The sequence below is a fragment of the Gossypium hirsutum genome, chromosome A13 (genome assembly GCF_007990345.1).
Source record: "Gossypium hirsutum isolate 1008001.06 chromosome A13, Gossypium_hirsutum_v2.1, whole genome shotgun sequence".
NCBI classification, from domain to species: Eukaryota; Viridiplantae; Streptophyta; class Magnoliopsida; order Malvales; family Malvaceae; genus Gossypium; species Gossypium hirsutum.
Window position 1 is genome coordinate 8,933,673 of NC_053436.1, and position 21,235 is coordinate 8,954,907.

The window sequence follows — 21,235 nt, forward strand, 5'->3', positions numbered from 1 at the left end:
CGGTTTAACAAATGCTCCTATAGTGTTTATGGATTTGATTAACCATATTTTTTTGCTGTATTTGGATAAGTTTGTAGTGGTCTTTATTGATGACATGCTGATTTATTCACGTGATAAGAGTGAGCACGCGAAGCATCTGAGAATTGTTTTACAAACCTTGAAAGATAATCAATTATAGACCAAGTTTAGTAAGAGTGAATTTTAGCTTAAATAAGTTGGATTCCTAGGACCCATCGTGTCGGGAGATGGAATCAGAATTGACCCAAGCAAAATCTCAGCCATTGTTGAGTGGAAATCACCGAGGAATGTGACAGAGGTTCGAAGCTTTTTGGGGTTTAGCTGGATACTACAGAAGATTTGTAAATATGTTCACAATAATAGCTACTCCGATGACAAAGTTGTTACAAAAGGACATCAAGTTTGAATGGACAAAGAAGTGCCAACAAAGTTTCGAGAAATTAAAGGTGTTGTTGACCTAGGCTCCAATTCTGGTGCAGCTAGAATCAAGGAAAGAATTCGTGGTATACAGCGACGCCTCCGTAAATGGATTAGGGTGCGTGCTCATGCAAGAAGGCAAAGTGATAGCATATGTCTCGAGACAGCTAAAGCCATATGAGAAGAATTATTTGACGCATGATTTAAAGTTGGCTGTCATCGTGTTTGCATTAAAAATTTGGAGACACCATTTGTATGGTGAGAGATGCCGAATGTTCACCAACCATAAAAGTCTCAAGTATTTGATGACTTAGAAGGAGTTGAATCTACAGCAACGAAGATGGTTGGAGTTGATAAAGGATTATGAGTTGGTGATTGACTACCATCCGGGAAAGGTGAATGTAGTCATCGACGCTCCGAGTAGAAAGTCATTGTTCACCTTGAAGGCTATGAATACTCAATTAATTTTGATTGATGATGGTTCAATTCTAGCCAAGATGAGAGCTAGACCTACATTCCTTCAAGAGATTTGTGAGGCTCAGAAAGGTGATAAGGACTTGCAAGCTAAGATGGCTCAGTATGAGTCAGGTGATGAATCATATTTTCGAATTAATACCGAAGGCTACTTGATGTTCTAAGATAGGGTTTGTGTACCCAAAGATAATAAGCTAATTCAGAAGATTTTACGAGAGGCACATAGTGGTTGCTTATCTATCCATCCGGGTAGTGTGAAAATGTATAACGACTTGAAAAAGTTGTATTGATGGTCGGGAATGAAAAGAGACATTTCTGAGTTTGTTTCTAAGTGTCTGGTTTGTCAACAAGTAAAGGTCGAACACCAAGTACCCTTGGGATTACTTCAACCTGTGATGGTTCCTGAGTGGAAATGGGACCTGGTAACCATGGATTTTGTATCAAGATTGCCCTTAACGCCAAGGAAAAAGGATTCTGTTTGGGTCGTTGTTGATAGGCTTACAAAGCCAGCACATTTTATACCAGTGCGTACCGACTACTCCCTTGAGAAATTGGCTAATTTGTATGTTTCGAAGATCGTATGACTTCATGAAGTACCCTTGTTGATTATTTCAGATAGAGACCCTAGGTTTACCTCGAGGTTTTGGAAAAAGTTACAAGAGGCTTTGGGAACAAAGTTGAACTTTAGCACAGCTTTCTACCTGCAAACCGACGGTCAGTCGGAAAGAGTAATTCAGGTATTGGAAGACATGTTATAGTGTTGTGTTCTTGAGTTCCAAGGAGTTTGGAAAATTATTTACCGTTGGTCGAATTTTCCTACAACAACAGTTATCAGTCAAGTCTGAAAATGGCACCTTATGAGGCTTTGTACGGGCGTAAGTGTCGAACACCCTTGTATTGGACCGAGCTGAGAAAGAACCAGATACACGAGGTTGACTTAGTTAAAAAGATTGAAGAGAAAGTTAAGGTGAATCGTGACTGTCTGAAGGTTGCTTCGGATATACAGAAATCCTACGCAGATTTAAAACGGAAAGAGATTGAGTTTCAATTCGGGGATAAAGTGTTTTTGAAAGTATCCCCATGGAAAAAGGTTCTCCAATTCGGAAGGAAAGGCAAATGAAGTCCACGGTTTATTGGACCTTATGAGGTGACTGAGAGAATTGAACTAGTCGCATATCGATTAGCATTGCCATCAGAGTTAGAAAGATTAATGACGTGTTTCATGTGCCCATGTTACGTCGATATAGATAAGATCCTTCGCATGTGATTGGGCCAACAGAGGTTGAGATTAGCTTAGACATGACTTATGGCGAAGGGCCGGTTAAGATTTTGGCTCGAGAGGTCAAGCAATTGAGGAATAAAAGTATAACACTCGTAAAGTTTTTGTGGCATAGACACAGAGTCTAGGAAGCCACATGGGAACCCGAAGAGACCATGAGAGACCAATACCCGAATTTGTTCACCGGTAAGATTTTCGGGGACGAAAATCCCTAAAGGGGGAGAATTGTAATAGCCCGATTTTGGGCTTAGTTGAAATAGTGGTTTTGAGACCACCAATCCAAAGTCGAAGAAATTATTTTATTATTAGTTTAGAGCTATAGCATGTTTATATTAGTGCATGAAAAATATGGTGAAGTAATTTTAGCGTTTATGAGTTTAATTGCAAAAAATGACTAAATCGTATAAAGTGCAAAAGTCCTTTTTTGATAGCTAAGGGTGTCAAATAACTAAAGAACTTAAATGAAGGGTCTTTAAAGGGCAATTAGACCCTTTAAAGAGGCATGGCCGGCCATAGGAGACAAAGGGGTAGAAAAGTCAATGTTAGGTGAAAATTTGGTGGTTAAATTGACTAAAAAGAAATATAATAGAAAAAAATCATATCATCCCTTTTACCCCTTTTTCTTTACCGAAATTTTCAGCAAAATAAGGGTTCTTGCAGCTTTAAAATTTCAGCCAAACTATCCTCTAGCAAGTAAGTCAATTTCAAGGTTATTTTTGATAATTTTTGTACTTTTAGAACCTTTGTAGCATGAGCTAGCTAATGAGGGGACCATTTTGCAAAATGGTTAATAGTTTAGGGTTTTTCCATAAAAGGATTTATGATGTTAGCTAAGTTTTTATGGAAGAAAATGAATCTTAGTGGTGTAGTAAACAACTTTTGTGAAAGAACTTCTCATGAAAAACCTAAAAGGGACCATTCTGTAAAGTTTGTAAAATAGATAGTAATGTTGTGAAACAATGGGAATTTTGGGTTACAATAAGAGTAAAAATGGTTCGGCTAGGCTTAAGATTTGAATAAATTCAATAAAAATTGATTTTCGGACCTAGGGATAAAATGGTCATTTTGTAAAAGTCTAGGGGTAAAATGGTCATTTTTTTCCAATTTTAAATGGTTGAGTATCTAGATTAATAAAATGATTAAATTCGTGAATTTTTATCATTTAGATCAAGAATTACAAAATCTGGGCTTAGACTAGGGAAAAGCGAAGCTAGTGGACTAAGCCGAACTAGTCATCTACATTTTGTAATCTGAGGTAAGTTGTATGTTAATAATACAACTACATTGTTATTATATGTGCTTGAATTGAGATAGCATGAATTGCTTGTTTGTGGAAATAATGATGTATGATGAATATTAAGATAGTAGGACTCCCGTTCGAACCTTTGAAAATAAATCAGATATTCAGGCCATGACATTTGGGATATTTGTAGGCTAGTGTAAGACATGTCTGGGACATGTATATGCCACATTATGAGAGCCAATGTAAAACCATGTCTAGGACATGGCATTGGCATTGAAACGAGAGCTAGTGTAAGACATATCTGGGACATGCATCAGCCTCCAGATGTAAGCCAGTGTAAGACATGTCTTGGACATGCATCGGCTACATGATGTGTAGCGTAAGACCATGTCTGGGACATGGGATCGACTTAACGTGAGAGCCAGTGTAAGACCATGTCTGGGACATGGCATCGGCATTATACCCTATGTTTGAGGCTTAGTAACTATCTGATAGTATCTCAAATGGTTCAACGGTGAGAGTTATAGCTTGAGTTAAACGAGAAAAGTATAACCATGTTGTGAGTTATACAGGTACCTAAATGAAATGCATGAGATGTGAGCTTAGTATATGCTATGTGAATTGTGTTGGATAGTGACGAATAAGTTATGCTTATGCCTATTTTAGTGTTATGAGCATGATGATAAATGGTAAAGTTGTCGTTATATTTATTTTCATGCAACTTACTAAGCTTTACGCTTACCCTAGTCCTTTCCATTTTCTTATAGTGCCGCTTAATTAGCTCGTGGATCAACGGACGTCGGAGGTATCGATCACACTATCAATCGAAGCACTTGGTATAGTTAGATCTATTTATTTTGATTACGGCATGTATAGGACCCTAACTTTATAATTTTGTGTCATTGTTAATCGGCCAAATGTGTTGGCTTACTTTAGCATTTTGATTCATTTTGTATAAGGCCATAGAAATGACTAAAGTTGAAAGTTGTTATATGAACATAAGAAGTTATTTCATGAATGGGTAATTTGTTGTTTGTTTTAGGAAATATGAAATGTGTAAAGGCCTTAGATGTGGTTGTTGGATTGAGGAATCATATTATGATGATCTTTAGCATGATGGATGTTGTTATTTTGTGTTTCAGGGTGGCAAAAGGCTTGGTAAATAGCCCTATGTTGTCCACACGGGTAGACACATAGGCGTGTGTCACACACGGCTAGTCCCATAGGCGTGTTGTCCGGCCGTGTATCCCCTGCACGTAAAAATTTCAAGTCAGTATGCATGGTAGTAAACACACGGGCAGAGACACGGTCGTGTATCTCAGCCGTGTGAAGGGTAAGGCCTAGCACACGGGCGTGTGCCTTGGCCGTGTAACCTTTAAAGATTGCTGACATCAGAAATAGAATGTCAAGATTTTTAGACATGAGTTAGGACACAGGCATGTCATGGCCGTGTGAGAGACACGAGCGTGTGTCAGCCCGTGTGAAAACCCCTATAAGTTCGAATTTAGAATTTAATTCACATGGGTGTGTCCCTAGAGGCTTAGGCTGTATGTGTCAAACAGACCATCAGTACGGCCATGTTACAATGAACACAGGGGCGTGTGCCCTGTTTCAAGGGTCATATTTTATTAAATTGGTTTAAGGACCCGAGTTGGTTCCAAATGGTTTCCAATGAGAGTTTGAGGTCTCGTAGGCCCATATTAAGGAGTTTAAACAAGGTTAGAAAAAATTTTTAAATTTGATCAAGTCTTGGTGACTCAAAAATAATTGTATGCATGTGGTTAAGTATGGTAATGCCTCGTGCCCAATCTCGGCCTCAGACTCAGGTAGTGGATGTTACAACTTGGGTGACCGATGTGACTTTCACGATTTAGCCATAACATTTAGGTTGGGTTCAAGAGGTTACATTTAGATAAATGACATAGCTAACACCCAGCTTGGTAAAATATTGTTCGCTTTGGGCACATATGACCATCACAGCTTTGTTCTTGGGAGCGCCCATACACTTTTAAAAGGCCTCTTACCACTTAAGTGTTACTACCCCTTTATATAGCCTAGGTCTCTTCATGCTTCGCAGATGTGGGATTCACCTAGGGTGTTAGATTCAACCCCCTTAGGGACTCAGTATCCTCGTTGAGGTTTGCCATACTATCACTCAAGAGGCACGAAAAGTGGCTCTGATACCAATAAATGTTATAGCCAACGCCTAGTCTGGTAAGATATTATCCGTTTTGGGTGCATATGACCCTCACGACTTTATTTTTAGGAGCGGCGCCTATACACCCCTAAAGGCCTCTTACCACTTAAGTGTTGCTACCTCTTTATATAGCCTAGGTCTCTCCCATGCTTTGCCGATGTGGGATTCGCCTAGAGTGTTACATCACCTCAAGTAATCAAAAACATAAGCCTAAGCTAAGTTCTAATGTAACTGAAACCTTCTACATAACAAGCTTGAAATTCAAATATCTCGGTCTATAATTAATCTTTTTTCCTAAAACAAATTCTATTCAACTAATTATTCACCTACGACTAATTCTCAACCTTTAAACTATGCAAAACTACCTAATTCATGGTATCAAAAGTTTTTTACATTTTGTAGCAATTTTCATGAAAATTCATTAAATTCTTAGAAATCTTTAACAAAAATTTAAATTAATATTAGAAACCTTCTAATCTCATCAAAACTAATTGAAAAATACTTTGAAACCACATTTTTACCCAAAATTTTAAAATTTACCATTAATGACCCAATTTTCGGCTTTTATTTAAAATATGTGATTTAACATCTAAAAATGCAGTTTAAAGGACCTAATAACATCAAAAACTAATATGGAATCGAATCATTACCTTATTTGACAAAAAATTGAGTGTTTGATCAAAAACCCAAAAAACTCAAAAGCTTAACAATATAGAAATCTATCGTGTTTTGGGTGTTTTTCTCAAAATTCTAAGGAGATTTAATGATATGAGGATAGAAGAAATTAATGGAATTAAGATTTGAAGAATAAAATCAACTGGGAGAGGCTTGGGAGAGCAAAGGATGACACAACAAGATAAAGAGAAACTATCGTGAAAATAAAACTGTAGATGGGGGTTATTAGGTTAATTTTAAAGTTTTGGCTTAATTGCCTTACAAAAACTCACAATTTAAACCTTTTTACAAACCAGTCCACTTTTTCAAATTAGAGGTTCTTTGAACATCTTTTTCAAAATTTGATTTGATTTTCAAAATACCATAGTAAAAAACATTTTCGAATACCATGCTAACGAAATTTTGAACACATATGAGCTAAAATTTCTATTTTGCCCTCGAAAATCCTAGACCCTATTTTGGGGTGTGACACACTACATGATAGATGAAAAGCAAATGTGACTACAGGTCATTCATCTTTGTGATGAATGATTTGATTACTATTTGATAGTAATTGCTTTTCATGAAGGAAGATGTAATGGTTACCATGATACAAAATAGAATCATATTGGGAGAGCGAATATATCCAAAAAAATTAAGGATATCCTATGAGGGCAACAAACTTATGACAAGCTCATTAGATAAGCACTAATCAGGTTACTTTTGTAATGGTATGTCGTTAAGGAGAGCTTAGTCACGATACTATAGTTGAATGATTTCATGACTAATTAATTTATAATTAATAGGCGAAAAGCTAGAACTTAATTATAAATGATTTGAGCATTAATCATATATGTCCAATCGGTCCATTCGCTAGCTTATTGAAACCGAAAATGAATTGTATGCTAAATTAAATGAACAAAAATGGCAAAGTTGGAGAAATAATGTGGTTTTTCACTAAATGGAAATGACCTAAAAAATTAATTTATGGGTTTTTGAATTATTAATTAATTAATTAATTAATTAATTAATTGAAGTTCAAAAAAAATTAAATTAGTTGGTTATAGTGAATCCGTTGATTGTAGAAATATTAAATATACTTTCTCATAGATTTTTTACTGTAAATTAGCAGTGATTTTAACAAAATTAGAATCGGGTTGAGAAAATTATTTAATTGATAAATTAATTAATTAATTTATGATGTTTATTTTGGAAAATAGAAAAATAAGTATTGGATTGGATTAAATTAAAAAGTATTGGGTTAAAAGTTCAAGAAGTACTTATAATTGGACTTGATACAGGAGAGGCTCAAAAGCCCCTCATGCTAATACATGGGACGACAAACCCTAGTATATTTAACTAGGGTTGCCGCCCCTTTTTCTCTCCTAGTTAGACTAGGATTTTATTTTTCTATTGAAATAGACTTCTACTAATTCAATAAGGGTTTCACTTCTTCTCCTTATAAATAGATGACATCGATATGGCTAAATACAAAACTTTGAGATATTGTTATTCTACTAAAAAATAGTGAGAATTTATTTTCTAAGTATAAATTTTATTTTCCGGAATAATAATTCAATTGGTTTCTATTAAAGAGAGAATTTTGTTTTCCCACTGAAAGTAAAGTAAATAATTTTTTGTTCTGTGTTTGATTCGAATTCATTCAAGCCAACACTCAAAACAATTCATGGTACGAGAATAATGGAGAAGATCGTTCGGTTGAAAGTAGAGAACGACAATGATCCATCTAGCTAAAAACGTAGGTGCAATTTCAGTAAAAAGTTTATTGCTATAAATATCACAAATCAGCTCGGTCTTTAAAATTTTAATTTTTCGTTGTACTAGAAAACTATTTTCGAACCGAGTTTTTTCCAACATGAACATGTGGGTCCGAAAATAGAGTTAATGATGCTTGGTCTCCTCTAAAATGTTCCAATTAGTGATTCTTATAGCCAGGGGTGAAACTAGAAAATTTTTGCGGGGTTAGAATTAAATTATATATTTTTACGAAAGTAAAAATGCAATTTCATCATTTTTATAGCTTATATCTTTATAATTTTTAAAGGATTGAATCAAATTTTTATCATTTTTGGGAGGTTAAAGTGCAATTTTACCATTACTAATTTAAAATTTTATAGATTATAAAGGGGCTTAAAGGAAAAGTTTTCCATTTTAGAGGGGGTCGAGCCGCTGCTAGCCCCTTGGCTTTGCCACTACTTGTACCCCATTTTTTTCAAATCATTAATGCTTTCGTCTCTTACTCTACAACTCATGTACTATGTTTTCTCTTCATCATGTATCTTGTTTTTGTGGGTTTTTTTTCTCTTCAAACCACTGATGTGTCATGGGTGTTCTCTTTTCATCATGTAACCTCTTTTCAATTTTAATGAAAACAATTACTTTCCAAAAAAGAACAAAAAATCTTGTATGCATAGCTTTTACACCCTAGTGGAAAACTAGAGTTGTAGTGCAGTGGGAGTGTCTTGACCAAATAAAAGCATTTTTTACCAAATAGAATATTGTGGTGCGAGTGCACAAAAATTGAGAGAAATCTCATCTCATTAGAGCCAAACGGCATCCAGAAGGAGCTTAAGTAGAAAAAAAAAGGTTATTTGATTATTAGGTAACATGGTAAGGAACTCAATGTTGCTTAAGTAAAGTTTTGAGTTTAAGTCTTATAGATAAAAAAAAAAAGCAACGCTAAGAGTTTGTTTGATTCGTTGAATATAACATTACATCATGTAATTTCACATTTTGGAATAAGATTACATTGTTTGAATTCTTTTCAATTTTAATGAAAACATTTACTTTCCAAAAAAGAACAAAAAATCTTGTATGGATAGCTTTTACACTCTAGTGCAAAACTAGAGTTGTACTGCGTTAGGAGTGTCTTGACCAAATAAAAGCATTTTTTCCCAAAGAGAATATTGTGGTGTGAGTGCACAAAAATTGAGAGAAATCTCATCTCACTAGAGCCAAACAACATCCAAAAGGAGCTTAAGTAGAGAAAAAAACTTATCTAATTATTAGATAACTTGGTAAGGAACTCAGTGTTGCTTAAGTAAAGTTTTGAGTTTCAATCTTATAGATAAAAAAAAGCAATAGTAAGAGTGTGTTTGATTCGTTGAATATAACATTATATCATGTAATCTCACATTTTGGAATAAGATTACATTATTTGAATTTTCAACATTCCAGCCATCCCATAATCTTACATTCCTAGATATTGTCACTATGTTGTAATATAGGGTGTAATATCAATACAATTAATTCTTACATTTTTTTATGGGTGTAATCTTAAATTTTGGACTAATTTACCCTCTATTTGTATTATTTTAATAAATTCTGTCCTTTTTTTCAAATAAAATTTTAAGTTTAATTCAAAACAATAATCTCTTTTTTCTTAACATTGAAATATTAATTTGATACTTTAAAATTATAATTATTATGCTACTCTAAAATTTTATTTATTAATATATTAATTATGATTATGATATACATTTATAATTTATAAATTGATTTTAACATCATATATTTACTTAATAGTATATAAATTATAATAAAATAGGAATTATCATAATTTATAATAAATTTATGAAAATTAAGAAAAAAAATTAAAGGAACTAAATTTGTTTAAACAAATAAATTCTATAACAATGTCAATTTAGTAAAATATGTTTATAAGTAATAATGTATTTCGTCAAAAAAATATAAAAATCTTCTTTCAGCCAAATGAATCGAATGGGATAATGTTAACATACTCAACATTTTCGTGTTCTAATATTTCTATAATCCTATGAATTTGCCGTAATTGGATTCTAAATTTAATTGGATCGAATGAGATTAGAATGTCAGAGAAAAGGAAAAGGATTGGGCTGCAAAAGGCAAGTGCTGTATGGGGACGGGCTAAATGCTGAGGGCTTAATTTCATACGGATCTAACTCGGGCCGGAAGGTAATCAACCCCGAAACCGAAAAAATAATCAAACGACCTAGAACGAGATCGAACAACCGATCAAGTTATAGAGTCCCGTCAGGAAATTGGATCTCCCATTTCCCAGGCACCAAGCAAAAAACAATTAAAATAAAATAATAAAAAAACGAAAAAGAAAACGGAAACCCTCCACAGCCTTTGATCTCCGATCAGGTGAAACAATTTAGGATTTCCTTTTTCTCATCATCTATTTGACTAATTTCTTTGCTATGTCTGATCGAAAGCAAATTGTTCAATGGCATTTTTGTTTTTGTTTTTTCTTTTCATTCTTTGTTTTTTATTTTTTTTGAATTTTGTCTTGCTTTGGAATTTCCTGGTTATAATTTTTTTCATGATGAGGAAATTTAGATTGTTCATGGTTAATCTAGTGTAAAAATGATTTATTTCAGTGATTTTACTTTGTTTGAATTATTTATATTTGTTTTCTTTTACTTCAACTTCATTGTGAACTTCGGAAAGCTGAAATTCAAGGTAATTATTAGACTTAAGGGCAAGATCCGCTTATGTAGTTAAGGTTATTGTAGGAAAAGGGAATGTTCTCTGAGTGGTTTTGATCATGCTGCTTGCTTTACATTTAATCTTCAGTTTCATTTGAGAAATCGAGATTGATTCTGAATGAGATACAAGCATGAGATGCACCTGTTCTGGTGGCGTTCTTGTTTCCTGTTGCAACTTGTACTTTTAGTATTCGAGTTGTAAAGTGTCTTTGGTGTTTGATTTTGCAGAAGCTGATTTTGGTGGAAACAATGAACTTTCTGCTATTGCGGTCCAATCAACAGGCAGTGCCAGAGCCACCTCCAGTACAAGAAGAGGTGGCGGAATCTACTTATGTTTTGAGTTCTGCAACATCTTTGGAAGGGCTTATAGGTGAAGATCCATTTCCAGAGTACCCTACAGTTGAAAACCATGATGCTGAAACCAATGGACATTTAGGTGAGAATGCTGGTGTTGGGAGTGATAAGAAATCTTCTGTCCCAGAGAACCACATTGATGTTTGTGATGAAGATGGATGGATCACCATTCCATATAGTAAGTGTATACTAACCTCTAAAGTTAGCTAATGTAAACAATATTTTTGGATCTGTCTCTAGATATAGCTTTAATGATTGGCTTTTCCTCATTTTCTTTCCTTTTCCTCCCCTCTCCTTATTCCTTTGAAAAAGTTCAACTTGTAAAAGTGGTCCTTGTTTTGAGTGTATGACTCCATAGTATATGCTTTTAAAATCCAAACAATTGTGATTGTGTGGAAGAGCAATGTTCTGATGTTTGTTTTTATTGCTGATTTACAACTTCTGGAAACTAGTGTGTGTCCAGAAAGGTAAATGCCCTAGTTCTTCTGGAGTTACATTAGATACACCAACTTGACAAGAGTTTCCTGACATGACTTGTTCACGAATTACATCTTCCTGAAATTTGTACTTTGGTTTTGTTGATCTACTTCCCTTATATGATATTTCTTTGTTGTATGTCTAATCTTGATATTCATTTGCAGAGGATCTCCCTGATGACTGGAACCGTGCGCCAGACATAAGTTCATTGCGTTCCCTGGATCGTTCTTTTGTTTTTCCTGGTATCTTTTTGTTTTTTGATCCTCTTGCTTCTTTCTGATTTAGCATACAGTTGGCTTGTATTCATGAGATATGTGTTTGTAACTTGAACCTTAATCCTGTTTTCTTCTTCAGGAGAACAAGTTCATGTTCTAGCATGCTTATCAGCATGTAATCAGGAAACAGAAATTATTACCCCATTTAAAGTTGCTGCAGTGATGTGTAAAAGTGGCAAGAGAAGGGGTGCTCAGAAACAAAATGGAAACATGGAGGGTGAAACAAATTCAGTGCCTGAAGGAGGGGATGCGAGTCTTAATGGTGCAGTAATGGATCAAAATGGTGAAAACCTGGAGAAAGATAAGATTGATCCAGCTAAGGATGTCTCTGCTAGTGAATCATTTCTTAGGATGGAAGATCACAGAAGACAGACTGAAACACTGTTAAAAAGGTTTAAGAACTCTCATTTCTTTGTCAGGATTGCAGAGTCAGATGAGCCTCTATGGTCAAAAAAAGGTGCTTCTGAGAAAGCTCCTGAGTCGTCTGAGATGGATACCAGACAATCTATTGCAAATGAAACCAAAAACGCTGCCAAGAATATATCTAGACAAAATGCAGTGATTGATAGAGGAAATTTTGATGCTAATGTTTCTGGAGGAGTAGCTAGAGATTCTATTAAGTGTTGCTCTCTTTCCAGTGGAGACATAGTGGTAAGCATCACAGAAGAACTAAATTGTAAATTATTTTTTTCCCACTTGCTTTGACTTGGATAAATGCTGGAGACATCTGCTTTTAATTTTGTTAGCTGACAGGTTGAAAGTTTATTGTTTCTATTTTACATGCAAATCATGTTATCATAGTAGCTTCTTGATATTTCTTTCTGATTATGAAGGGTGTCTAATGGTAAACAATCAGTTGGTGTAGTAATTTCTGTATTTTAAAATCGCTGGCTTGCATAGGGAGGACAATGGCAGAGGGCAGGGGACACAGACAGGCAATGTACTTCTACTACCATTGCCTCAACCTCTTACTCGAACAATTGCTTTCTGCTCTTGCTTCCAATTAGAGGCTAAACTGTTGTCTAACCCCTCACTTCAAAGACTGGAAAGAATCTACCTCCCTATTCCACAAACTGTCTCCTTTTCCTGACAAGAATCCTTTGAATTAAACAGGAAATTGAACAGAAAAAGGGAAAAAGAAAAGGGGTTGGTGGTGATTGGAATAGATAGATTTTGGAGCCAAGTTATTAAGATTGAGCATATTGATGACGAGGTGGGGGCTCCATTGTTCAGTATCTTGATTTCATGTAGAACTCCTTGCCTCCATCTTCCATGGATTAACATCAGGTAGAATAAACTTTTTTGACATAAATGGAGGGAGGAGAAGATTGACATTTGTTAGTACAGTTTAGGACTATATTTTTCCACATTCAATATCTTGTTAGAATTCTGGGGCATTCAACAAGTAAATTTCTTCTGTATCATTTTATGAGGGCTCCTGCTAGCAAACCTAAAAGACAATGCTACTCTTGTAAACTAATTGTGATAAGATTGTATTTTCAGTATGCTAATTGCTACCTGGCCACTTGCTTGTTCTTGCTTCTATTTTCTAGGCTTTTTCCAAAAGTTGATCCCTATTTTAAATTGCTCTCAGTTAACTCTTGCTCTGGTTCTGCAGTTGATTGCAGAAGCTCTTATATGTAATGCTTTTTTTCTTCGTATTTGTCATATTTATTTGTGTTAATTGGCATATTAACTTTGTTATTATTTAGCTCCTTGCTAGGCGACTTTCTGATCCAGAGTACTGATTCTCATTCTGCTTCTCTGTTTGGAAGGATGCAGGTACTTTTAAAAGTGAATGTTGGTGTTAATTTTCTGAGAGATCCTGTCATTGAAATTCTTCAGTTTGAAAAATATCAGGACAGAAACACGTCTTCTAAGAATCAGGACAACTTAGTATATGCAAATCAAGACCCATGTGGAGAACTGTTGAAATGGTTGCTTCCTTTGGATAACACTTTTCCTACACCTCTTACTTTATCCCCTCCGCCTTTAGGATCTGCTTCTGCAATTGGTAGCCCATCTCAGAGGCCTGGTGTTTCTGCCTCCTCTGGCTCTCCGCTCTTTTCTTTTAGTCATTTTAGAAGTTACTCTATGTCTTCACTTCCTCAAAATGTTACACCTCCTGCTGGACCTGTTAAAGCCCAGAGTTCTAAACCATCATTTGACCTTGATGATGTGGATCATTACTCTTCTCAGAAGAATTCAAAGGGTAAAATAACAGGGATTGAAGAGCTTTTATCATATCGGGGTGTGTCACTAGAGCGAGAAAGATTTTCTGTCCGTTGTGGATTAGAAGGGATCCATATCCCAGGAAGAAGATGGAGGAGGAAACTTCAAATAATTCAACCCATTGAGATCCATTCTTATGTTGCTGACTGCAATACAGATGATCTTCTTTGTGTTCAGATAAGGGTAAACCTTAGTGTTCACTTTTCTTGATAAATGGTAAATACTTCCTCTCAACTCTAGGTTTGTTTATTCACTTATGAAGTTATTTTGCAGAATATCTCACCAGAAAATGTACCAGATATTGTAGTATTCGTAGATGCTATAACAGTTGTTTTAGAAGAGGCCTCTAAAGGTGGACCACCTGCTTCCCTACCAATATCATGTATTGAAGCTGGAGATAACCATAGTTTGCCAAATCTAGCTCTCAGGTTGTTTTCTTTAGAAATTGAGAGTTTTTGCTTATATTTCTGAATAATTCAGATTACATATGTATATAGGAGTGGCTGCTGTTATCGCAAGCCACAAACTAGGGCATAACAGGGGGAAATCCTCCACAAACTAAGGAAAAAGAAAACAAATGAGAGATCTGGCATTTATCCCAGGAAAAAGAAAACAAATGAGAGATCTGGCATTTATCCCCAGATTCTCTTTATTACAACATACCAAAAATAAGATCAAATCATAGAAAAATCCCTAAAATATCTCCCTATAATCTCTAATTGATTGTAGATTAGAATTCTCCATTTTCACTCTAGGTCCCTTAATTATTTTATTTTAATGGCTCTTTGATGTGTAGTATTTTAGCTTTATGATTAAGGTACTACCTGTAAAAGAAAAATATTTGTCTTCTGTGGTTTATCTAGAATTCCAGACAGACTTGCTTAGGGTGTGTGACTCAAGGTCGCTAGTACTTCTTTAATGAGCAAGAAAACGTAATTGTTGTGGAATATTTAACTGTAAATTAAAAATAAACCCTTGTCTAATGAGGACTGGCTTTGGAGTATACACATATTTGGCCATTATCTAACATCTTGAAATGTGTTTAAAGTTAAGGTTTAGCTGAGTTGTATTGACTGTCTTAGGTTATGGGAAGTGGGAAGAGTTGTCTATCCTAATGAGTTTATTGATGGTTTTGTTGCAGGAGGGGTGAAGAGCACTCTTTTATTTTAAAGCCGGTGTCTTCTATGTGGAAGGATCTCAAAACTCATGGAGAAAAATCTAAATCGTCCACTTTGCAACCTCCTTCCATGACCTTTGATAGAAAGGGGAGTGTTTCGGTTGTTAACCACTATGCGGTTATGGTATCATGTCGTTGCAACTACACGGGTATGTACATTTCCCTTGGTGTACGCTATGATCTGGAAAATTTTGTATAACTACATGTTCAAACTATTAACATATCAATCTTTTATGTTTCATGTAGAATCAAGATTGTTTTTCAAGCAGCCAACAAGTTGGAGACCACGAGTTTCAAGGGATCTTATGATATCTGTAGCATCTGAGATGTCAGGACAATATTCTGGACCCAATGAAGGAATCACTCAGCTTCCAGTTCAGGTTTTACACAATTTGATTCTGGCTCTCTTGCTTGCACACCATCTATTTATCTGTGTTAATTCTTGTTGACTTGGTATGATTGTCAGGTTTTAACTCTTCAGGCTTCAAATTTGTCTGATGAAGATCTAACTATGACAGTTCTTGCTCCAACATCCTTAACCTCACCTCCATCTGTGGTGTCCTTGAATTCTTCTCCAACAACACCAATGAGCCCATTTGTTGGTTTCTCTGAGCTTGCAGGGAAAGCGGGTGGTGAGAGGCGCACTGCAGTACATAAACTTGGCTCAATGCCCAGTCTATCTGAGAATCAAAAACAGAATGGTGATGCTGGGGCTAAGTTTACTTCTTCGAATGCACAGTTGACTCCAACAGCTGATTTCATTCCAACTTCGGGTTTGGGATGTACTCATCTCTGGCTGCAGAGTCGAGTACCACTAGGGTAATTCATCAACTTCTGTAATATTGTTTCTAAGACTGAATATACAAATGGTAACAATGACATCGGTTGCTTCAGATGTGTTCCTGCTCAATCTACGGCTACCATTAAGCTTGAGCTACTTCCGTTGACTGATGGCATAATCACTCTTGACACATTACAGATTTATGTTAAAGAGAAAGGTATCCGTTTGTTGAAATTTCTACTTATCGTTTGCCTTGCCCATATGTTAGAATAAGTGTGTGGTTAATGTTTATTTTACAGTATTTATTTATGATAGCTATCCGTGTATTAATGTCATGTCATATATCTGTGCTTGACACTGAAAGAAAACCTCTGCTGAGTAGCAAAAAAAATGCATGCCATTTCTGGATCACAATCACCACCATTAAGGTAGTTTCTAATTTATGCATACGTTGTCCCTTGCACATTTTCCAGGTTTTGTTCATTTCTATCTAGTTATTTATTCAGTAGAATGTGACGCTTCTCTTCTGGATATTATCAAATATAATGTCTATGGTCTATCCAAATCCGATGATTTTGATGATGAATCCATTTTTGGTGCTACAGGTCTTACATATATCCCTGAGCACTCATTGATGATAAATGCGACTTCTAGCATCTCCACAGGGATTATTTAGGATGGATTGCAACTTGTATTTCATTATGTTATTTTTAGCCGTCATCAAAGCATCATTCGGATTTTCCAGAACCATCAGTATGCAGCAGGTATCTTCCTACTATGAGCACAAATAGAATTGTGTTGCTGATTCGTCTGAAAGAAATACAACCGCGAATGATTTTCTTGTAAACTGCAATCTTGAGAATGGCATTTGTTATAAACCCCCATTGATGTGGGGGAAAAAACAAATGTTCTTTGTATTGTAGATGAACCTAAAGGTGTGAAAACTGTATTTGTTGCAAAAAAAAAAAAATCACCAAGACCTGAGTGCTTTTACAGATAATCAGGCCACAGAAAACTTGTTAGGATTCAAACACAACCCATGTTACCCTTTCAGAATTGTGAATTTGTAATCCTTTTATATGATCCACTGCTTTAAACTTATTGAAATGGCATGTCTTGAGTGGATAGCATGTGATGCTGGTTTTATCTTTTACATTTGCTAAATCTCAAAGCTCGAGGTTTTTCTCCTTTTTTTTCTCTTTTTTTTTTTAAAGAGTAGGGTAAAGGTCGTTCAAAATTGAGTCCGGGATCATAACCTTTAAGAAACCAGGTTATACTTTTTCAATCCCTTGATCCCTCTAGAAACCAGGTTATACTTTTTCAATCCCTTGATCCCTCTACAAAAGTTTTGAGTAATTTTATCTCTATCAATTTTAAAGTGAATAATTAAATTTAATTAACTATGACAATTAGTATTTAATGTTAATAATACATAATTATTATTGAAATAATAACAAATTAAATTCTATTACATCATATTCTGATAATAGTTTAAAAGAAAAAAAAAAGAATGTGAATTTTTAAAATCTAAAAATTTGAAAATTATATATATAAAAAATTAACTTTACAAATATAAATAAGAATAAATAGAATTTGTAATATTTGAGGATTAAATTTATTATTATAATGATAAAGTTATGTAAAATTGATAGAAATATTAATAATATAATTAAGTGTCATTCATATGCATATTTTTTAAATTGTTAATGTTCCAAAATTTTAAAATGTTTTCTTTTTATCGTACGTATTTATGTTGTCATTTTTATCATTTCAGCGTTTGTATTTTTTCTATTAAAAAGAAAATCATATTTTTTAAGACTTTGGCATATTTATTTATTGGTGAATTAAGATTCATTTGCCCAGTAAAAAATTGCAAAAAAGTAGAGTGAATTTTTAGATGCGCTGATATTTTTTAATGTTATTTTAGAGAAAATATACTGTTTTAGAGCTTGAAATGGTAGTGTGTCAGTCAAGTCAGAAACCAGATTTCTACCAAAATTAAGGAATTAACTATAAATGGGTATTTGGTCTTAGTTTTTTTTTTCTTTTAGAATAATATATAAAGGTAAAATAAAATGGACAAAGATGGATTAAAAAACAAAACAAAAAAGAGAAGCATGAATTAAATTTTCAATGAAAGCCCAAGGTTGGGGGACACGTCACCATCTCAGTAGGTCCCACTCCATTTTCCTTTCTCTAACCCGCCCTGCCCATGTTTTGCTGCCTACTGCCCGTCCCTCCAAAGCCTGTATGGGCAATCTCTCTCCCATTAGGGCCACTGCTACCCTTTTGTCTTGCGGACAGCCCAGATTTGCTTTTTCAAATCTTTTGATTCGATTTAAAAAAATAACTCGTTAAATTAAATCAAAAGGTAGAAGTTAGAGGTGTGCATGGGCCGGGCCTAAAAAAAATTTTAGGCCGGTTTTTTAGGTCCGGGCCCGGAACGGTCCAAAGTATGGGCCTAAAAATTTGTCCAAGTCCGGCCCGAAAAAAAATTGTTAAGGCCGAGCCCGACCTGGCCCGACCCATATTAAATTTTTTTAACTTATTTCATTAAATAAAAATTTTAAAATATATTAAATAATCAAATACATTTAAAATAAATATTAAAACAAAAAATATATTAAAATATATTAAAATAATTTTTAAAACAATACACAAATTGAAAATATAATAAAAATGAATTATATTAAAATTAAAAATAAAATATAAATATGATTAAAAATAAAAAATATATATATTTAGTATATAATTCGGGTCGGGCAGGGCCTGGCTCGGGCCAAAAAATTTTACCTGAGCCCGGCCCATTTTCTAAACGGGCCTCTTTTTTTGCCCAAACTCATATTTCGGGTCTATATTTTTACCCGAACCCTCCTATTTTTCGGACAGGCCTTCGGGCCGGGCTACCCATGCACACCTCTAGGTAGAAGGCATTTGCGGAGTTTAATACTACTTTATTGATTCAAGAATATTCATTCTTCTAAATTTTAAAATAAAAAGATAATTATATCATTGTTGTTATTATCTATCCGTGTTTTTTTTATTTTTATTTATAAAATAATAAAATTTATTATGTATTGAAGTGTTATAAAATTAAATATATTTTATTTTTTATAAAAAATTATATTTGACTTCAATTAAAATTAAAATTAAAATTTATACTTTATTTAATTATATATTAAATTTGAAATTATTAATTCATTAAATTATTTTTATGAAAATTTATTAGTTACTATTTAGAAGGTTAATTTTTTTATTAAAATATAAAAAGAAAAAAATATTGAATTCATCTAAAAATAATATGTATATATAATTAAAATTTAAATATTTAACATATATTTACATAAAAATATTGAAAAAAAATACAATAAGTAAAAGAGAATACAAAAACAAAAATGTAATCATCATTTATAACAATTTTATTAGAATAAACTTATGCAAGTAATAACGTCTTAGTTTAACGGCAATATTTAAGTCTTAGAAACTTTAGATCTTAGGTTTGAGGTTCATTTTATGTAAATTATATGTGAGTTCTCAATCTATATTATGATTTTATCTTACTAAATATGGATCTTATATAAATTTATTCTAGTTTAGATATGCATATATTCTAATTATTATTTAGGTCAAACTTTGTAATAATCAATCTTGATATAATTTTCTCGATATAGTTTTGTTTGGATGCAGTACCTATGATCATATTAGAATAGGATATAGCATATAATTTAATAAAATTTACAGTAAATTTATTATTAATTAAATTTTCATTATATTTAATTAAAATATTGAATATAAAAATTAAGATAAAAATAAATAGAAATAATAAATAATAAAAAGTTATTTTTATTTAAATTTTATTTAATAATTAATTAGTTGGCATTAATGATTTTTATCAAACCCAAAGAATAAATAGATATTTTTCAAACATAGGAAGTAAATATATTTTAAATTTAAATTCTTTACTAGAAATTAAATAACAGACGATGAGAGAATAACAATAGAAAAGGAACTAGACCTCCATCTAAGGTCATTAAATTATTAGTAAGTTTATATTTTAATCACTAAATTTTAAAAAGTTATAAAATTGTCATTGAACTATTCGAAAATTTTCATTTAAGTCGTTGGGTTATTAAAATATTTGTTGTATGACTTTCTCTATTCACAGTGCCCATACCAATATAAAGCTCTCCTTTCAATTTTTTTTTTCATGAAACAATTTTAAACTTCACAAATCTACAAACCAAAACCTAAATAATTTTATTTTATAATTTCTGACACTAACCATTATATAGACTTAGATCTAAGATATGTTCTTCTAATTGTCAATGAGTACTAATCTACTATATTGATTATTAAATTGTTGCTTGGAGCTCACTACCCGAACTTTTTTAAATAAAAAGAACTTAACAACCCAGTGACTTCGATAAAAAATATCGAATAGTTCAATAACTTAAATAAAAAACTTTCAAATAATTCAACAGTTATTAACGTAATTTTTAAAAAAATTTAAATGATCAAAACGTAAATTTATTAATAGTTCAATAACTTGAATAGAAGCTATGTTGTTGTTTTTTTAAATTTACCGATTTACACAATGATAACTTTTCCAACGGCTACTAGGGGTCCAATTGCCATAATTTTTCTTATATAAACCCATACAAACTTCATCTTTTCAACTCAATACTCAATACTCAATCCTCACTCCTCAATCTTCTATCCTCAATTTTCGCTCCTTAATCCTCAATCCTCAATTCCCAGTTCTCAATTATTAATTTTAAATCTTTCTGAATCTTATTTTATTATTATTTTTATTCCTTATAATTTGTAAAAGGACAAATCAGTTTATTCGTTTAGATGAAAAGCATATTTTCGACGTTAAATTACAAATGATAAGAAAATATTATTAAATTATTTAATTTTAAATGGTTAATTGCATGCTCGAGGGTAATAAATTTGTTAGTTCAATTAATCAAACCGAAATTGCCAAGAGGAGGTGAATTAGCTTTTAAAAATTTTGTGGATGCTAGAGAGAAATGATAGAAAAATGAACACAAGAATTTAGAGTGGTTCGCCCCCAATTGCCTACTCCATTACCTTAATTTTCCACTACTAAGGATTTTCCCAAATTCACTAATTTGATAACCTTTGAGGACAATGTTTAACCTTA

The 21,235-nt window shown here is 33.3% G+C and overlaps 1 protein-coding gene across 1 annotated transcript; it reads left to right on the forward strand.

Moving 5' to 3' along the window:
* The first annotated feature begins 10,226 nt into the window (after positions 1-10,226).
* Positions 10,227-17,175, forward strand: LOC107894146 (uncharacterized). The gene is made up of 11 exons (XM_016819370.2): positions 10,227-10,428; positions 11,001-11,304; positions 11,768-11,845; positions 11,958-12,529; positions 13,661-14,293; positions 14,384-14,538; positions 15,252-15,436; positions 15,534-15,667; positions 15,754-16,106; positions 16,182-16,285; positions 16,674-17,175. Exons 2-11 carry the CDS (start codon positions 11,022-11,024, stop codon positions 16,742-16,744), a joined length of 2,568 nt encoding a protein of 855 aa, XP_016674859.1. The 5' UTR covers positions 10,227-10,428; positions 11,001-11,021; the 3' UTR covers positions 16,745-17,175.
* The last annotated feature ends 4,060 nt before the right edge of the window (positions 17,176-21,235 follow it).

Coding starts and splice junctions, on each gene's coding strand:
- LOC107894146 (XM_016819370.2), top strand. CDS start 11,022: ATGAACTTTCTGCTATTGCGGTCCAATCAACAGGCAGTGCCAGAGCCA. Junction 15,668..15,753: donor TCACTCAGCTTCCAGTTCAG/GTTTTACACAAT, acceptor TATGATTGTCAG/GTTTTAACTCTTCAGGCTTC. Junction 16,107..16,181: donor CAGAGTCGAGTACCACTAGG/GTAATTCATCAA, acceptor CGGTTGCTTCAG/ATGTGTTCCTGCTCAATCTA.